At 44.9% G+C, this 19,521-nt stretch overlaps 1 protein-coding gene across 2 annotated transcripts in view; it reads left to right on the top strand.

The window, feature by feature from the left end:
- The first annotated feature begins 323 nt into the window (after positions 1-323).
- The window catches only part of EXT1 (exostosin glycosyltransferase 1), a 262,620-nt gene continuing 243,422 nt past the window's right edge, over positions 324-19,521 (top strand). Inside the window, exon 1 of one of the 2 annotated variants that reach the window (XM_081111378.1) lies at positions 324-1,853. In XM_081111378.1, the coding sequence (XP_080967504.1) occupies positions 898-1,853 (956 nt within the window). In that variant the 5' untranslated portion in view covers positions 324-897. The remainder of the gene's footprint in view (positions 1,854-19,521) is intronic. The other variant, XM_081111379.1, reaches the window with a different exon arrangement.

Here is a 19,521-nt window from a genome sequence, read left to right as displayed (position 1 = left end):
GGCGCAGCGGAAGCACCGCCCCCCCCGGACGTGACGCCCGGCCAATGGCAGCGCGGGCTGCGTGGATGGATGAGGTCAGCGCTGTCGTGTCGGGAATGGAATGTGTAAGTGTAACATTCAGAACCGGGTAACATTCGGCGACCGAACGCGGCGGTCGGCAGCGATCGCGCGGGGGCCTGCGAAGCGCCGCTCGGGGCCGGCACTGCCCGCGGGGAGCACGCGCCGCCGCCGCCATCCAGCGCCGCCGCCGCCGCCTGCAGCCGGGCCGCGCGCGTCCGGGGGGCCGGCCCCGCGAGCGCCGGAGTAAACACCGCCGGAGTCTCAGAGCCGCTGCAGAAGGGAATAAAGAGAGATGCAGGGATTTGTGAGGTTACGGCGCCTCGGCTGCAAGATGCACTAGCCGGCGGAGCCCGGGCACCGGCTGACTTGTTGGAACCGGCGTGCTCTGCACGGGAGCGTGGGGGACTTGAAGTTGCTTTCCCAGGGCTGGTTCTCCACGCCGCCGAGAGGAACCCGAGAGGCAAGGGAATCACTTCGTCTTGCCATTGATTGGGCATCGGGAGCTTTTTCTCCCCTCTTTCTTTTCCTCCCGTCTTGTTGCATGCAAGAAAATTACAGTCCGCTGCTCGCCCGCCCTGGGTGCGAGATATTCAGCCCCGCTCTCTCCCGTCCATTGTGCAACCCAAAGATGAAAGACCGAAGGGGAGAAAGTTAAAGAAATCGCCCACATGCGCTGGATCAGTCCACGGCTTGGGGAAAGGCATCCAGAGAAGGTGGGAGCGGAGAGTTTGAAGTCTTTACAGGCGGGAAGATGGCGGACTGGAGCTGAAAGTGTTGATTGGGAAACTTGGGTGATTCTTGTGTTTATTTACAATCCTCTTGACCCAGGCAGGACACATGCAGGCCAAAAAACGCTATTTCATCCTGCTCTCAGCTGGCTCTTGTCTCGCCCTTTTGTTTTATTTCGGAGGCTTGCAGTTTAGGGCATCGAGGAGCCGGAGAGAAGAGCACAGCGGTCGGAATGGCTTGCACCACCCGAGTCCGGATCATTTCTGGCCGCGCTTCCCGGACGCTCTGCGCCCCTTCGTTCCTTGGGATCAATTGGAAAACGAGGATTCCATCGCACACATTTCCCCTCGGCAGAAGCGAGACGCCAACTCCAGCATCTACAAAGGCAAGAAGTGCCGCATGGAGTCCTGCTTCGATTTCACCCTTTGCAAGAAAAACGGTTTCAAAGTCTACGTCTACCCGCAGCAAAAAGGGGAGAAAATCGCCGAAAGTTACCAAAACATTCTAGCGGCCATCGAAGGCTCCAGGTTCTACACCTCGGACCCCAGCCAGGCGTGCCTCTTTGTCCTGAGCCTGGATACTTTAGACAGAGACCAGTTGTCACCTCAGTATGTGCACAACTTGAGATCCAAAGTGCAGAGTCTCCACTTGTGGAACAATGGTAGGAATCATTTAATTTTTAATTTATATTCCGGCACCTGGCCTGACTACACCGAGGACGTGGGGTTTGACATCGGCCAGGCGATGCTGGCCAAAGCCAGCATTAGTACTGAAAACTTCCGACCCAACTTTGATGTTTCTATTCCCCTCTTTTCTAAGGATCATCCCAGGACAGGAGGGGAGAGGGGGTTTTTGAAGTTTAACACTATCCCTCCTCTCAGGAAGTACATGCTGGTATTCAAGGGAAAGAGGTACCTGACAGGGATAGGGTCAGACACCAGGAATGCCTTATATCACGTGCATAACGGGGAGGACGTCCTGCTCCTCACCACCTGCAAGCATGGCAAAGACTGGCAAAAGCACAAGGATTCTCGCTGTGACCGAGACAACACCGAGTATGAAAAGTAAGTGGCTGGGCTGTTGGGCCTCTGTGACTCAGCCCTGGGCCCTGCCCACCTCGTCCAGGTGTGAGGTTGGGGGCTGGAGGCTGGGGGTGGGGCCGAGGAGCCCCCTGTCCTCTTCCTTCCCGGCACTGAGCCTGGCTCCCTGGCACTGAGCAGCCTGGCTCAGGTGTGTGGCTAGGAGCTGGGGACCCAGAATGTGAGCTCCTGGAGCACACAGAAAAGCCTGGAGCACTCCCCTGGGCCAAGGAGGTGACATGTCTCCCTCTTGCTGAGAAAATCTTCAGGCCCATGTGTCTCCTTTGAAGGGTGTGGGTTTGATCTGAGAGCTGGGAAACTGCGCTTCACCAGTGGGTGCTGGGGGCGAGGGTCAAGACCCGGAGAGGCACTGAATCCACCCAAAGTCTGCAGACCTTTCCCCAAGATTGATGCTTTATTTGCTTTTCTCACAAGCAGGGGGAACTGCTTTCCCTGGATTTTCCCAGCCTCCAATGGTCATCTTTCCTTGAGCTTTAAATATGTGTTAGCAGTGGAGGTGTTTTGATTTTAGCTACTGAACTTTCTGTGCTGTCTCTTCCCTATCCTCCATGGCATTGGCTTTTATGAAGGGGGAGTGTAAGTTGTTAGAGCCTGTGATCTCTCTTTCTTCCGTCCCTTCCTTTCATTCATTCATTTATTCATATCTATTTGCTTGTATGTGCATATATAGTCCCTTCCCAGAAGAAGCTGTTTTTAAAATCTGGGTCTCAGCCCTGCTACTGTAAACTCCTGTTGCTAATTTAGATTTCCCACTCCTTTTTGTCTTTATCCATTTGCATGCAAATTGAGACTGTTACTCTTTGAATGGGTTTGTGATGCCTCCTTACCCTCTGTAGTGAGGCAAGTTTTGTCCAGTTGCTAAGTAACTGAGTTGCTTACTTTGTAGCCCTTCTCACTCTTCCTTTTCCTTCTGGGTGACAGAAACTGACACATTGGAATTGGGGTCAACACTAGTCTCCACAAATCTGCTTTTAACCTGAGCTTGGCGGGGCAGTTTCTTAGTAGATGGTGTCAGCGCCCCAGCCTCACTTGTATCTGGCTGTGAAAGAGTTAGTGAGTTCCTACAGTGCATTTCCACGTTACGCCAGTTAAAAACCAGAGCAGCCTTGTGCTACCCACGGAAGGAAGGGGAACCTCTCAGCTGAGTACAAGAGGAACTGGCAGAGGTTGGCTGATTTTGCAGTTGATTCATGAAATGTAGAATAGGGGAAACGCTTTGTAAACCAGATTGGAACAGAAAGGGGTATGGTGGGAACGAGGCCCTGAAATGAAAGGTTTGATTGTTGTCTGTGGATTTCCTCAGACACGGGGGCCTCTGGAGGAGTGATTGGAAGGGAAATTAAAGTCCTGTCCTGGATCATAGACAGTGAAGGAGAAAGTGTCCAACACTCAGACTCCCCAGCCCCCCACACCTTGCCTTTCAAACATACGGAAAGCCTGAGGCTGGGGTCAGTTATGAATTCACATTTCACTCCTCTTCAGGGACAGTGTTCTGTGTGATAGTTGGGTGCAGTTGAAATGGATTAAAATTTTGTCACAGAAGGAACAGACTGTGGTTAGTAATGAGCTGCTTTGTTTACTCCACGTTAACATTGACCTATTTCTGTGGGTGCTTGTAAGGGGAAAAAAAAAGTGCTTAGAGCCTTTCAGGAATTTCTTTGTCTGGCTGATGGTGGAGTACTAGTCAAGATAAAATCTAACTTTTCAGTATCTTCTACAGCAAGTCTCCCCGAATTTTGTAGAAGGATTATGGGGGTTGCCCTTCCTCCAGCTGTAGCTGAGATCTCACCTTAGGAAATTTGAATTGCACATTTATTTGGGAAACACTGTCAATCCAATAAAACAACCCTCCCTCCTTTACCCCCTTGCTCCCAAAATACTGGTAAATATTAAATCTCTACAGCCTCTGATGAAGCTTTTTCTAGAGATTGGTAATAAAGGAAGGAGGGGTTAGTTTCCTAGAAACTTTAATTTTTGCCAGTTACATTTAATTTTTGACCTCTTTGTGACTGGGCCAGGAAATCTGACACCCACACCCTTGTTCTGGTTTATGGTTAAAGACCACAGGGGGTCGGGACCTCCGTTTTGAGTCTCATCAGAAGAGTGGCGTTTAGTTAGGACAGCAAGTCTGTGCTTTCTCCCGAGAAGGGATTTCTTGAGCAGGAGTCACTTGTGGACTTTCTTCCTGTTCTCCTGTGCACACTTTCCAGTCCTAACCTTGTTAATAGGACAGGGTGCTGCTGCAGAATGTTCATATGCATTAGCCCGGTCTCCACGGAGCTTTAACTCCTTCCTCTCCTTGGGTGATCAGAACCCTGTATCTTTGAGAAATGGTACTTGCACACATGATTGCCAGTTAAAGAAAAAGTTTTTTTTTAGTGAAAGTTAGCCTTATGTAATGATAAAGATTTAGTATTAAATGGTTGAGGGCTTTCATCTGACCTGCGCTTTCGTGAAAATCAGATGTTTATTATGAAAAGTATAGAGCGATATGGAATGAAGAAAAACACTTCTCTCTTGTAAGAGAGTAGTATTTTTGATCCGTTATTTTTGAATCACATGAGGCTGAAGAATGAGCCCTTTAATGTTGTGAGAACACTCCTAGGAAGCAATGCCTCTTGTGCTCTGGAGTAACAGTAACTGCTGTGCTACTTGCACTGATGTTTTCTGTTAGCCTTGCATATGTGAGATGCGGAGCTGCTCAGATCCAATGCTGATCTCTCCCGGGCTGTAGAGAAGGAGGTGATAGTGAAGTTAGGTCTGTAGAAGTCACCTGAGTTTGGCTTCTCATACTGACTCAGCGTGTGACTTTTGATGCCTTGCCTTGAACATTAGTTTATCCTTTTGGGGAATGGGTTTTAGACGGAGCATTCATTTGGTCGTGGCGTGTAAAAACATGATCAATTTTCATCTACTTCTCTTTTTTACTAGCAAGTGCCTGGGAAAAGGCTTCAATTTAATTTGCTGCCACAAGCAACCACATATAAATTTGCTTTGGACTTATGGGGTCTGATAATTAGATTGAAAGTTTATGGCTGAGTTAGGATACTAGAGTATATACAAGTGTACCAACTAAAAAAAAGTGACTTTTTTAAAATGAAAGTTAGCCTTATGTAATGATAAAGGTTTAGCGTTAAATGGTTGAGGACTTTCATCTTACCTGCACTTTTGTGAAAATCAGACGTTTATTATGAAAAGTATAGAGAGCAACATGGAATGAAGAAAAACACTTTTCTCTTGTAAGAGAGTAGTATTTTTGTTCCAGAATTCCAGGAGTATATTAAAACATCCATTTTTATGACACCCATAATTAATTGTCATCAGTTACGTATATTAACAGGTGTAGATGACACCAGCTAAAATAGGTGGCTGCCGTGATTAGAAGACTGATAATGAGGCTTGAGAGAAATTCCTTCTCTTTTACATTCTTTGAGCTTCCTATGCATCCTTACAGAATCACTGTAGTTTTGCATGAATTTCATAGTTCACATCCCTTCGAAGGGTATTATTGTGACACTTCGCATGCGGCTTTCTGAAATGGAAGAAAGAGAAGGGAATGAGAGGTGACTTCTGTCTTTGACCCTCAGAGGAAAGCAGCGGTGAATATTTTAAGCAGCTGTTCTGGGAACAGGCCGGATTCTGTGCAGGCCTTTTTGACATCTCTTCCTGTGTTCCTTGAAGCTGTGCCTCCTGATCCTGGTATTTTTAAGGGTCTTGAAGCTAAGTGACCATTCAGCTCCAACATCCTCACCTTCCAGATTAAGAAATGGAGGGATAAGATGTTCTTAAGGTTAGAAATCTGGTTGGTGGCAGGGTAGCCCTAGCAGGAAAGCCTTCTGAATTTCCCCCTTGACCTCCCCTCTCCCACTGTCAATTACAGATGCTTGAAAGCTCTCTAGCTGTGAGACCGTTATTGACGGTGTTTCTTTTGGGATTTCTCTTGGAATCCTTTGGGAAGCTGATGAAGATTTTGGACAAACTTTGGAAAAAAAAAAAAGGCACATACAGGCACAATTTGTCATAAAGTTTTAGGAGTTGACACATAGCCTCTTACTTAAGGGCATTCTCAGATGGAAGAACTCTTGCTCTAGGGCTTACATTCTGCCTTTCATAGCTAACAATAACTAAGGTGTTCATGCCTGGAGCTGTTTAGTCTAAATAGGAGATTCTTTGGACCTTTCCATTTGGCCCTAAAGGGTCTAGGGAATAGGCTGTGACATAAATGAATGGTAAGTTGAATTCAGGTGCACTTGCAGCACAAGACGAGGAGTAATTTTAAATGATCATTTGCTTATTCCTCATTATCCCAGACTGTATTAGCAGACACCTGAGCAAGTGCAGGGGGCAGCAGTGAACCTCAGGGGATCGTTTTCCTCCTCCAAAATGAAAGGTGGAGATTGTATTTCTCAGGTTTTAAATGTAAAATATTAGCGCCTGCCCCCCCCCCCACCTCCCCCCCTACATTTATGAAAGCACAAAAGTATTTCTAAAATAAGCCTCATAAGCACAGTTTAAAAATACAGACAGTGCCAGCCCTTTGCAAAATTATAAAGTTGTGAAGCGTGTCTTCTCGCACTGAGGTGTAGTTCTCTCTGCTCCACCCTTTCTCACCTCCTCTGAACATGCTTTCTTTTCTTGAGAGCACCTGTGAGCCTCCTTTCCAGGGAATCTGTGAATAAAGGTCGGGGTGTTGGGGGGGTAATTCTAGGGACGCTTGCATCTTGATTGACTTTCGTTCAACAAGTGAAGGTTGAGAGCGGAATCTGCGACTTCAGCTAGGAGCCTGCAGGATTTTGTTACGCAGGGAATGGCTTGCGACTAAGACTTGGGCAGGCCTTGCCTCTTGTTGGCCCCTTTGATGGTGACAGCGCTTTGGGTGGGACAGACTTGGCAAAAGGGGAGCAGTCACATCCTCGAGTGGTGATTGTTCTCTGTGTCAGAAGGTCTGCAGATGTGCCTCCCCAGAACACCGTGCTGGAAACACTTGCCAGCAATGACATGGAGAACCCTAATGTCACGCAGGGGCTGGGTTCAATGGGCCTGGCGGCTGTGCTCACAAGCTCTTGCAAGGTGCCTTGCCATTTTACGGGTGTGTAGACTGAGACCGATGGTGAAGTGCTTTTGGCTAACGCTGCCTAGCCTGTATGTGGCCCACATTTTCTGGCTCCCAGTTCTCCAGTTTTCACAGACCTGCTGTGACCAATGTTCACCTTTTTAAGAATGGACCAGTCACCCTGGCCGGTGTGGCTTAGTTGGCTCAGGGTCATCCTGTGCACTGAAAGGTCTTGGGGTTGATTTCTAGTTGGGGCATATGCCCAGGTTTCAATCCCTAGTTGCAGTACATGTGGGAGGCAGGCCGTGAATCGCTGTTTCTCTCTCCCTCTAAAAAAAAATCAATAAAAAACATATTAAAAAAAGAAAAGAAAAAAAGAATGGACCAGGTCAGGCTAAGTGGTCATTGGAATCTGCTGTCTAATGAACATGTTCCACATTCAGAGGTGAACACAGGAGCTTACGTTTCCAAGAGCTTAATGACAGAGTGTTTTTACGTAAAAGTTCTGCCTCCACTTGTGAGCAGGTTCCTTTAATAAACAGGAACTCCCTCCCTCCCCACCTCCCACCCCCCCAGAGAAAACAACGGGAAGATTTGTCTAGTGCCTGTGATTTGATTGACCTTTTTTTACCTTATTGAAGTCTTTCAACAGCAGTATGAAGTGGGTTAAATCCCCATTTTACAGATTAGAATGCAGCCCCGAGAGGATGCAGTAAGGAGCCCAGAGGCCCATCCAGTGTGTAGATGGCCCTGGGGTCTTGGATTCCGAAGGTCATTCTCTTCCCTCTACAAAATGCTACCACCTTCAAGAATCAAACAAGGTTTCTGTCTGCTTACAGGCTATTCGTGAGTCCCGTGGGATTCAGGTGTTTGTGTGTCAGGTCTTTTTCCATTGCTTTTCTTTGTAAACATGTTTCCAGAGGGGGGGAAACTGGCTTAGCGATGTGATGAAGATGGCGCCCAGCGCTGACCTAACAGCATGGAACTTCTTGAGCTGTTTCACTCAGTTGTTTGAACCTCTTGAATTGTTTACCACTTTGTTTGCTTTTCATTGTTTCCTGGAGCTCCTCAGAGAAGCGTGAGGAAGTGACCTGCGTGTGACCCTGCCCTCGCTGATAGCACCTTGCAGGGCCTCCCTCCGTGGCTGTCAGTGGTGCGAGGGCGACAGGAGCCCGTTTTCCAGGTGGACAGTGTCACCCAACAGAAATGGTGGGGCCACTGGAAGACTCCGTTTCCGACACAACGGGCCAGGTTTCGGGAACACTCCCAGCTCCTCTGGCTCCCTAACAAAAACCAGCGCTTACGAAATGATAAACGTTTTGCACAGCCTTGGCGGAAAATTGGGAAAATAAGAGCCCCCGCTTATTAAACTTCATGTAGTCGGCCTGTTGTGACGCACATACAGACAGCTCTGCGATTAGATCCTTCTCGCTCTGCATAGCCAAGCACCTTGTATCGATATGTTAATTATTACTTAATTAAAAGCAAGTAAATAATGAATTCAACACATTTTCCTTAAGAGCTTTGTTGGTGCCAGACACACCGGTGTTGGAACCAACACTGCGGTGAACAAAACAAACTCCAGACCCCCCTCCTTTCTTGCCCTTATTGTCTGTTGGTTTGATAAACTTGAAGTCAGACTTTAAACGTATGCTTGCATGTTGTTTTTTCTTCACATTTTCCAAGATCATTTTCCGCATCTACTGAATAGGTAAGTCGTATTTAAAAATGGGATTTTTAATGGTTACATGATTTTTTTCCCCTAACTCATAGCCCTACAGTATAGTTTATTTAATCATTTACATTTTCTTAGAGATTTAACTTGTTCCCTTATCCTTTTTTTTTTATGGTTTATTTTAAATATAAAAAAAATGTGATGCATTTCACTGTATTGAGCATTTGTTTTACTTTGGACTATGGTCTGTCCTAGAAAACAACACAGAGGTTCCTTTCCAACACCCCAACCCAATCTTTTTGGAGGAAAAGGTGTTTTTGAGGTGAGGCTCAGCACCCAATTCTGAAGTCGCCATCATTAAATGGCTGCTTAGATCAACATTTGCAGGTGTTAATTGGTCCTGCAGGGGGTCTTTGAAGCTCCCACTACTTCTGTTCCCTTTGAAGTTTTGTTTTTGCTGGAGCCAAAACCTCCCTGCTTTCTTACTGAGCTGGGTCCTCAGCCTGCCTTCTCCGGGCAGAATCCAGCCTTCCAGGCATATCCATATTGGAAGCTGCAGGCTTCCCCTGGGCAGACACCCTTCTTCTGGCTCACCGCGCCAGTTAATCAAGGCCCTGTTTCTGTTTTCTCTCTGATTGTTGCCTCCATGGTCCATTGGAGGTGAATTGGGGCCTGGCGTTACCGCTGGGCATCCAGGTCCTTAAGGAAGGTCTGGGATTCCAAGTGCACATGAGACATCATTGCAAGTACTTTGGAAACTGAGGTAGAAAAAGTGAGCCCACAGTGTTTGCTTAGTTATGTGCAGGACTTTTTTGGCATCTTAATTACTTCGAGCAGCAATGAAATTCGTGGGATACCCTTTCTCCTTTTGTGGACACTGTCATCTCCTGGGAAGCCCTTTAGGAAGGGCCTGTGTGCGACCCTGCACCCGGGAAGTGACTGACGCACACAGGTTCCTGGACAAGGCACTTCACCTCCCAGCCCCAGTTTGCACATCTTGGGGATCATAACCCCTCACTGGGTCGTTGAGAGGTTATAACAAGGTTAAGTGTGTGAATGTACCTCGTAAATGCTGTGTATTTACAGGGTGTTGTTATTATTAAAAATCACCTTCCTGTCATTTTCTGATCGACCACAGAGGTTTGCTTAGTTTCATAACCTGGTTGTTCTTAACTGAGCCACAGAAATAACTCTGCTCCTCTCCCCCTTGATACTTAATCCCCAGGAAATTGTGGTGGGCACCTAGGAGGCCCAGCCATGGTTTGTGTGGGAAAGACCCGTGTGGGGCCTTCACGCTGGGACTTGCAGGTGGCACGGCACGGGTGGGAGCAGGTGAGAGTGGTCTCTAGGTACTAACTTACTCCCTATCCTCCAGGGTCCTTGGCTGAAAGCTTTAAAAATGCAGGTGACTTTTTTCTACAGTTGACCTTTACCCCTTCACCAGCTGAGGGTGGCATTGGGTGGGGGATACCTGTTCTAAATGGAGCTCAACTCCTCAGTGGCCTCTCAGAGTTGCACAGGGCAGTCAATACCTCAGGCCCCCTTAAGTCACAGGATTTAGTATGAGGGGACATGCACAGAAACTGACCCGGAACTGTTGCACTCGGTTCTCAGGACCCAGCACGATACCTGGGACCAGCGTCTTTCTTCCCACTCTGGGCCTTCCCATCTCCCTTGCCTGGCACCTCTGTTCCTGTGCGTGTCTTCCGGCTCCTGGCCAGTCTTTCCTGAGCTGTCTCCTCCAGGCCCTGGAGGAAACCAGCCTGATTGCTTGGCTGGTGGCTATTACTCCATCTGGGCAAACCATTCCTTTCAGGTGTGGTGTGACCTCCCCAGTTAAAAGAGTGCCCTATCACCTTGCTATTTAAAAAAAAAAAAATTTTTTTTTATTGATTTCAGAGAGGAAAGGAGAGAGAGACACACACACACACCAATAATGAGAATCATTGATGGGCTGCCTCCTGCATGTCCCCCACCGGGGATTGAGCCCACAACCTGGGCACACGCCCATGACTGGAATCAAACCTGGGACCCTTCAGTCTGCAGGCCGATGCTCTATCCACTGAGCCAAACCAGCTAGGGCTCACCTTGCTATTTTTGATTGAATTGGTGACCATCCTTTTGCAAAGAAGAGCCTGAAGTTGCTTCCTGGAACAGGGGACTGTGGTTAGGGGAAGTTGGCTGTGGCGGGCACTGTTGAAGCCATATCCTGTTGGCACTGACATATTTGAGCCCAGTTTGATGATGCTGATAATAGCAATAGCAACTAATATTTCTTGAGCGTGCACTGTGTGTGGTGCCCTGGGCAGTATCTTCTTTAATCTTTATGTCCACCCAGCAGAAAGATACTCAGTTTTAGATGCAGAACGGAGGCAGAGTGACTTGCCTGGGCGAGGAACCGCGGCCACCTGACGCCCACACCTGTGTTCTTAACCACGGCTTCTGCACCGCTGGCACTGATGTCATGAAGGCCACATGCTCACACACAATACTGTGATTGATTTATGGAGCATCACTTGGGTTTCTCACCTAGAATTTATTTAATCTTACTTTAGCGAGACAGTTCTAACCAGTTTGGTAATCTGGTTTCGCAGCCCACAGTAGATGAGAGAAGCAGTAAATTTAAGGAGAGAGGGATTCTTGTAGACAGAGCTACGAAGACGGGACAGCTGGCAACCCGAACGCGAGGAAGCAGGCCAGGAAATTATAAATGTGACGGCCAGAAGTAAAGAAGCGCTGCAATTTAAGAACAGCTGGCCTGGTGCCCGAGACTGTGTCCTCCAGACTCCGCAGGACTGTGCCCGTAAATCCCACCCCGCGCACCGTGCCTGTCACCAGCCCGAGCTTCTGTAAATATTTGATGAACTACCCCACAGTCAGTGTTGACCTGGAGTCATCACATGTGTACACTGTCCTTTGTGTAAGAAGGCAGAGAAACAAGTAACGCATTCTGTAACCCTTCTTATCTCCACAGTTAAAATAAAAGTATTGGGTTGAGCAGCGACCTATGAACCAGGAGGTCACAATTCGATTCCTGGTCAAGGTACATGCTCTGTTATCAGGCTCGATCCTCAGTGGGGGGTGTGCAGGAAGGAGGCAGCCAATCAATGATTCTCCCTTATCATTGATGTTTCTATCTCTCTCTCCCTCTCCCTTCCTCTCTGAAATTAATAACAAAAATATATTAAAAAGATAAAATAAAAGCATTTTGGTGCTCCTAAGAATAAGTTCTCTATTTGAAAATGCGTCTGCCAAGCTTAGCAAGTTCTCCAAAGGCTCCAGGTACATGCATGGGGTCTCCTATGAGTTAGCCTTGGAGTCCTGGTGTATGTCCCTAACTCGGAGGTCTGGAGTTTTATGGCACACATTAGCACTTGTTATGGGAAATAAAAAGCTTCCTGGTATTGTGGTGTGGTCTTGTGTGGGTAGCTATTCTTGATTGGTGCCCAGAATGACTTGGGCTGTGGCTTCCAGGTAAAGAAAATGGCCCCTAGGCCCGGCTGGAGTTTGGAGACTGGACAAGGGCGGTTGCTTAGAGGTGGCCCTGGCAGGTATGTTGGGGCACATGTCAGTACCCTGCTTTCTGCACATTCCCAGGGTGCCCAGGATGAGAGCTGCTGTGCGGAGGCTTAGAGTGGATTGCTTGCCTCCTACATACGTTCCAGCACCCTGACAGGGTGGTGGAAATCATGCTCAGCACTGCTGATAAAAAATACGATGTGCCGCCTTCCTACTTGAACTTCCTGGGAGGCGTCTCATATTCCATTCCTGTGATATCAAGGTGGGGTGTGTATTTCTGCCTGCCCCTCCATCCCAGCCTGTGTCTGAGCCATATTCCTCCCCTTTTCTGTCCCCTCCCCCTGCCCTCCCTTCTCTCTTTCTTGGAAAGCTGCCCCCACCTCCATGTTACTTCTTCCAGAGCCACTTCCAAGGCCTCAGATGCTGTCAAATGCTCCTGGTACGTGCTCTTACCGAACATTTAATATTTGCCACTGCTGAGGCTTTCTACTCATTTAACTACCTGCTTTTCTCTCTCCTCAGTGGATTGCATAGGCCCCGAGAGGAGGATTCGTGTTGGTTTTTCATTAATTTACTCAACAAATGCTTATTGAGCACCTACTGTATGTGATACTCGGGGTTCAACAGGGAGCAAAACAGACAGCGGTCCCTGCCCTCAGGGTGCTCACTGTCTGGTGGCTGGGGCTAATGCCATGCCAATTACGGCTCCTATTAGAAGGTGCTAGACGCTGTGAAGAAAAGTGGCTAATGGAAAGAGGATGTGGCCCTGAATCTCAGCCTAGGGAACCGCTGGAATGCAGCTGGGCCACTACTCCTGTCCCGTCAGACTCTAGGGAGGACATTCCAGGTGTTTGGAGAGCTTAACAGGTGGTTTGGATGCATGAGAGTGGGGGTGAGGGTTTTGCAGTTTAACTATGGAGGGAAGGAAGCCTCCTTGTGAAAGTGACATTAAAAACTCACTGTTGTATCTTCACAGCCCAGCACCATGGGAGGCCACCCAGGTTTTGTTGGATAAATGAAACAAATTACATTGGTTTAACCAATGAAAATATTACCACTGTGGGCAGAGTATCCAAGGCTGATTTCTGACGATGTCACTGTGGCTTATGGTACAGGCCTCCCTGTGTCCAGCAAGTTCACTGAGAGTTTCTTTATTTGTCTTCAAATGGGATGTTTCTTTCAGTAAACTAACCCTCCCCTCCCCCCAAGGTAGTTTCTGTCTTTTTCGTTTTTTATTGTTGTTTTGGGTATGAGTATCAGTGATGTCAAACTAAGATGAACTGAGGGGGTTTACTGCATAATACAGATCTAAAGAATTTATTGCTACAGGAGAAACCATTATGGTTTTTTTTATCATTTAATTTTAACAGTCTGTAGATATTGGGACTTTTTGTCCCTCCTTAATTGCAGATTTTCTCCCAAATGGTCTGTTGAATATTACTTTTGGCTTACATTTTTTTTTTTTTTTTGCTCAGGTTACATCTAAACTCTGTTAACTGATATGAAGCATTGCCCCAGAGTATATAGTAACATCGTGCTTAATTGAGCTGTCAGGCTTCTAATGAATTCATATTGAGATTTACCATTTAATTAAAAAGCAAAGGGGAAGAAAAAGCAGAGGGAAGGTGTACGATTGTTTCTCCCACTGGCTTCCATTTCCTGCGTTTAAAAATCTCTTGCCTTGTTTGTTAGCTTGTGGAAGTGTCTGGGTTACTGCATGAAAGTACTGAAGGTGTGTCGATAAAATGGAGGCCGCCCTGCATCACAATTAGCTGGCTTCTTAGTGGGCCTTCAAAATGGATTCGGAGATGGTGGCAATCATATGACACTTGATTAAGTATGAATTATGTTTTATGTTTTTACAAAGCTTGGTAAGGTCATTTTCCCAAATGATTTCTAGTTCTGTGTATCTGAACCAATCAGAAAATCTAATCAGAGGGGATCTAATACTGAAATGCTTTTGCTTCACTGAGAGGCAGAGAATAAATTTTTCTTGAAAACACCATTTCTTATATGCTCTTTTAAAATTCCCACTGCATTAAAAAAAGCCACCTCTAAGCAGCACCTTTTATGATAACTGCATTTCTAAGTAGGCAAGTGTAATGTTGCAAACCTGTAAATGTAGGGCAGGCAGTCTTTTATTGATTCAGAGAGAGGAAATGTATGATATTTTCTGTATTTAGATTGTAGAGTTATATTATATGTTTTTTTAAAAAAATGAACAGTATTTTATGTTAAGATAAAATTTAAGTACCTGAATGTTTAGTACAGTGAAACGACAGAGTAGTATTTTTCCTGTACTTATTTTAGACTTAGCCATGTCTGAGTAACCCAAGTAGGATAAAAGAGGGCCAAAAAGATTAATAATCGAAATAAATCCTTTTTTATTGATGTAATTAATATATAACATTGTATTAGTTTTAGGTGTACAACGTAATGATTTAGCATTTGTAGATACTGCAAAATGATTATCACACTAAATTCAGTTAACATACATTACCTTACATAGTTACAATTTTTTTTCTTGTGATGAGAATTTTAAAGATCTGCTCTCTTAGCAGCTTTCTGTTATCTGTATAGTCATGCTTGACTTAATGACTGGAATCGCTCTGAGAAATGTGTCCTCAGGTGATTTCATCATTGTGCAAACCTCATAGGGTGCACTTGCACAAACCTAGATGCTGCAGCCTGCTGCACACCTCGGCTGCAAGGTAGAGCCTCCTGCTCCCAGGCTACAAGCCTCTATAGCGGCGGTTCTCAACCTGTGGGTCACGACCCCTTTGGGAGTCGAACAACCCTTTCACAGGGGTCCCCTAAGACCATTGGAAAACACATATATAATTATATATTGTTTTTGTGATTAATCACTATGCTTTATGTTCAATTTGTAACAATGAAATTGGGGGTCACCACAACATGAGGAACTGTATTAAAGGGTTGCGGCATTAGGAAGGTGGAGAACCACTGCTCTATAGCATGTTACCATACAAAACAACCCGAGATTAAATCAAACACAAGAGAAAATGATGCAGTTAAGAGACAAGGTAAATAAGAGATGTTACGAGGCTGCTTTACTTTTTTTGTAAATAGAAAGCGTACACTCTAAAATAATGATATAAAATATAGTACAGTAAATACATAAACCAGTAACATAGTCACTTATTTTTGTTATTAAGTATTATGCACTGTGCATATTTGTGTGCTACACTTTTATACAACAGGCAGCGGAGTAGGTTTGCTTACAACAGCATCACCACAAACATGAGTAATACATTGTGCTATGATGTGACAATAGCTATATTACTAGGTGATAGGAATTTTTCATCTCCATTATAATCTTACTGGACCACTGTCATGTATGTGGTCTGGCGCTGATTGAAAACTTGTTATGCAGTGCATGACTGTAGTGCTGCACATTACATCTGGGGACTTAGTGTAACTGGAAGGTTGTACTTTTTGACTTCTCTCACCTATTTTGTCCATCCTCCTCTCCCCTGCTTCTGGCAATCACCAATCTGTTTTTTATATCTATGATTTCATTTTTTTGAGATTCCACATATGGGAGATCATACAGTATTTGTCTTTCTCTGACTTATTTCATTTAGCATAATTCCCACAAGGTTCATCTGTACTATCGCAAATAATAGGATTTCCTTCTTTGTTAAGGCTGAATAATATTCCTGTGTGTGTGTGTGTATGTGTGTGTGTGTGTGTATGTGTATAATAAGTTTAGCATCAAGGATGGGTACACACTCATATATATAATTTTCTTCATCCATTCATTCACTGGTGAATACTTAGGTTGTCTCCATGTCTTGGCTATTGTAAATAATGCTGTCAAAATAAAACGTAAGTTTCTATAAAAGTAACCTGCAAGATAAGCAGCCTTAAATTCAAAGTATGAAGTAGGTATTGTAGGGTGTGTTGGTGACTGTTTGAGCCTCTTTAGAACTCAGTTTTCCTCATCTGATTTTGCTTTAATTATGTTCAGTTATGTGCAGAGACCAATGAGCTAGCTCATCGCTGACTGGGACTATCAGGTGTGTACATGCAGTGTATGTCTGTGTGTCTGTTGTGTGCTTGCCCGAGGAGAGGAGCATGGTATTCTTGCTATCGTGGTGTCAGATAGTCTTGTCTGGAGAGAAAAGTAATAAGATCATGGAAGTGACCTTGCATTATATAGATAAGGAAATAGAGATCCAGGGAAGTTGGGCAACCTTCCCTAAGTCCTGTAGCCCATGTGATAGCACGGGTGATAGAACACACATTTCCTGACTTTCAGCCATGTATCTCATGGAGTTTTGCACATGGGCAACTTCTCTGCTTTCATTTCTTCACTTGGTAAATGGGGATAATAACAACTCCTACTTCATAGGGTTGTTATTGTGAGGATAAAATGAGTAATGTTACATGTAATGTGCTTAGAACAGTGCTTGGCACATAGTAAGCGCTCAATAAATAACCATTGTTACTGTCATTAATCTGTCCCATTATATCACGTTAGACTCATATAATTTCAGACTTACCCCTTGTATGTGTTTATCATTGTTTTCATTTCATTTCTTTCATCTGACCTATCTGTTTACAGCTCATTATAATTGTAATGTGCAATATGATATAGTAGCTTGCCAGTCATATAGAAGTTCAAGGTGGTTTGGCAAGTGCCCAGAATTCCAACCACCTGTTGTAACTGCTGCCAAAATGAAATAGATTTTCCTTTCCCATACATTGTTCAACCAAGGGTCCACATCATTAATATGACTTTTTGTCTTTAAAAAAAAAAAGAATTCTTTCTCCTTTTATAGAAATATTGTGTTTCCTACCTGTTCTGTGAAGCTTGGATCCTCTTGTTCCTGCCTCTTGAAAATGTACTAAAAAAAGTTGGCGGATGTGCCAGTGGGATCCCCTGAAATGACCTTCTGAGATGAACCTGCACACGATAGGAAGATAAAACTATTTTTTTCTTCTCCAGCAATTCAAGTAGCCAAACTGAATCGGGGCACTTGGCAAATCAGGAAGCAATAATAGTGAATAACTCTCTACTTTCAACAGTTTCCATGGCCCTTAACAACTGATGACTCTTCCTTTAGGATGGCCTTCTCCATGGCAGCGGGAACAGACCCCTGTACCGTTTCTGTTAAGTTTCAGCTGTGTGTGCCCATCCTTGACACTAACTTTACGACAGGAGCGGGGAGGACATTGTAGCCTGTGTTTTGAAGATCTGGGAGGGTTCAGACACGTTCCAACTTATACTCTCATTCTTTCTCTCAGGAGTCACAGTGGCAGTTACAAACATACGCATTGTCAGAAGCTTTTCTATAATGCCATTTCTGCCACCAAATCCAGATACGATCTGACCCCTCCTGGATGCCACACAGTAGCAGGCCTTGCTGTGCTTGGGATATGCCACAGTCACATATCCGTTGGAACTCCATCATATTCACACACACAAAGGCAAGTTAATGCAGGTTCAGATCCTTGTCGTAAATCACAGGTTCATCTAACAGCAGCTCTGGAAAAAGGGCATCTAGTGAATGTTTCACTAAGTGTAATAAACTGAAGCTTTTCTGCCCTCATTTCAACTTTGATAATCCTTGGCTCCAGACAAGAAAGAGGGGTATATTTTATGCACAATAGTGACTATATGCCTGTATTTGCGTGTGGAGTTATATAGTCGAAAGTCCAAATATGTTTTTCTGGGAACATTAGTAGGTTAGTTTTGGATATTATTTTCTACCAAGATTTAAGATGCTATTTTTAAAAGTACTACTTTTTTTTTTTTTTCATTTTGGTACCTTGTCCCGAAGTGTCCCCTTCTCTCTTCTCGAAATAAAAATAGCCCTTTCTTCCAGGAAGTTGACTTTACTTTCACGTAGCAATGAGATAAAAATAGCGTATTGTATTTCCAATTAACTCATTTAATTAGATGAGGTGAATTAATTGGAATTTTTGGACATGTTCCTGAAAGTCTAAAATATACTCTTTTGGAATTCCCAGCCCCGGTGATGGCTGGGAACTGTCTTAGTTTGCTACTCTTCAGGGCATGGTGTAAGACCTGTCATTTGAAGCCTGTCATTGGAGGTCCCCTTGGGGGTATGAAAATGGTCTAGTGATTTTTCAGAAAGAGGAGCATAAATCAGCAGGCCGTTCGGCTGCCCTTCAGCCCAGCACATTCCTTGGTTATCACCAGCCTCATCAGCCGGAGCCTTGATTAAACATTTCTCTGTCCACACTGTGCAGGCGAGATGGCAATCTCAGGGTGCGCGTCCAACACCTGCAGGAGGAGGACTCAGAAGTTTTTCTCCCCCTTGATGGTCTCACCCTGTCTAATTTTAGGGGCCTGGGCATGTAGGCTGTGAGGGTCCTCCTTATGACCTGTCAGTCAGGGCCTGAGGAAATCCTGGAATTTAGACTGGGGGCAGTTTTAACCTTAGATCTTTCTACTTTGCACTGTAATTATTTAGTTTTTATCTCTCTAGGTTTATATACCTTCCGGGATAAAGCTGGTTCATTCTCTGGATGCCAGAGTTCACCACCCTACCCCCACCGCCGTAGTGTGCTTGAATAGGTGCTTGGTTAAATGTTACTATAGCTCAGCGGTTCTCAACCTGTGGGTCGCGACCCCTTTGGCAGTCAAACGACCCTTTCACAGGGGTCGCCTAAGACCATCCTGCATATCAGATATTTACATTATGATTCATAACAGTAGCAACATTACAGTTATGAAGTAGCAACGAAAATAATTTCATGGTTGGGTCATAACATGAGGAACTGTATTTAAAGGGCTAGAAGGTTGAGAATCACTGTTATAGCTGATTAGCCCATTTTTTATTTAATCTAGAAATTCTAGAATCAAAACAGATGGAGGCATATTCTTGAATTTTGCATCTCTTTTTTAGTTTCCTTTATGTGTGGTCTTTCTCAAATATAGATCAAGGGAGTCCAACAAAAATATTGGGAGCAAAGTACACAGCACCTCCTTTCCTGTGGAAAAATGCACCTAGTAGGTTCTTTCTCTCTACCATTGGCCTCCAAATACATTTTAAACACAAAGTTATTTGGATGTTTTACACATTGTGTTCTACTTGGACACAAATCAATAAGTCTTTTTTCAGGATTTGTGTATTTGCTTCTAATTGGTTTCTCAGGCATTAGCACAGTGAGCATATACTAGTAGTAGATTCTTAAGAAATACTTTTGAAATGAGTGTCTTTGGTCATAGTGGCCTGTTAGCACAGAAAGAAAGACTTTTGGAATTGAATTATTAGAATTCTTTAATTTTGTTTGGAGTAAACAGTCCAAAGGGCATGTTGAATAGAAAAATCAGACAATGAAAAATAAAGTTTAGAATAAACACCTCTCCCACTCCCAGCACACCTGGAGGT

This window comes from Myotis nattereri, assembly GCF_964212035.1.
Source record: "Myotis nattereri genome assembly, chromosome: 17".
Taxonomy (NCBI): Eukaryota; Metazoa; Chordata; class Mammalia; order Chiroptera; family Vespertilionidae; genus Myotis; species Myotis nattereri.
The sequence above is the reverse complement of the archived record's forward strand: the minus strand, read 5'-3'. Positions and strand labels throughout refer to the sequence as shown.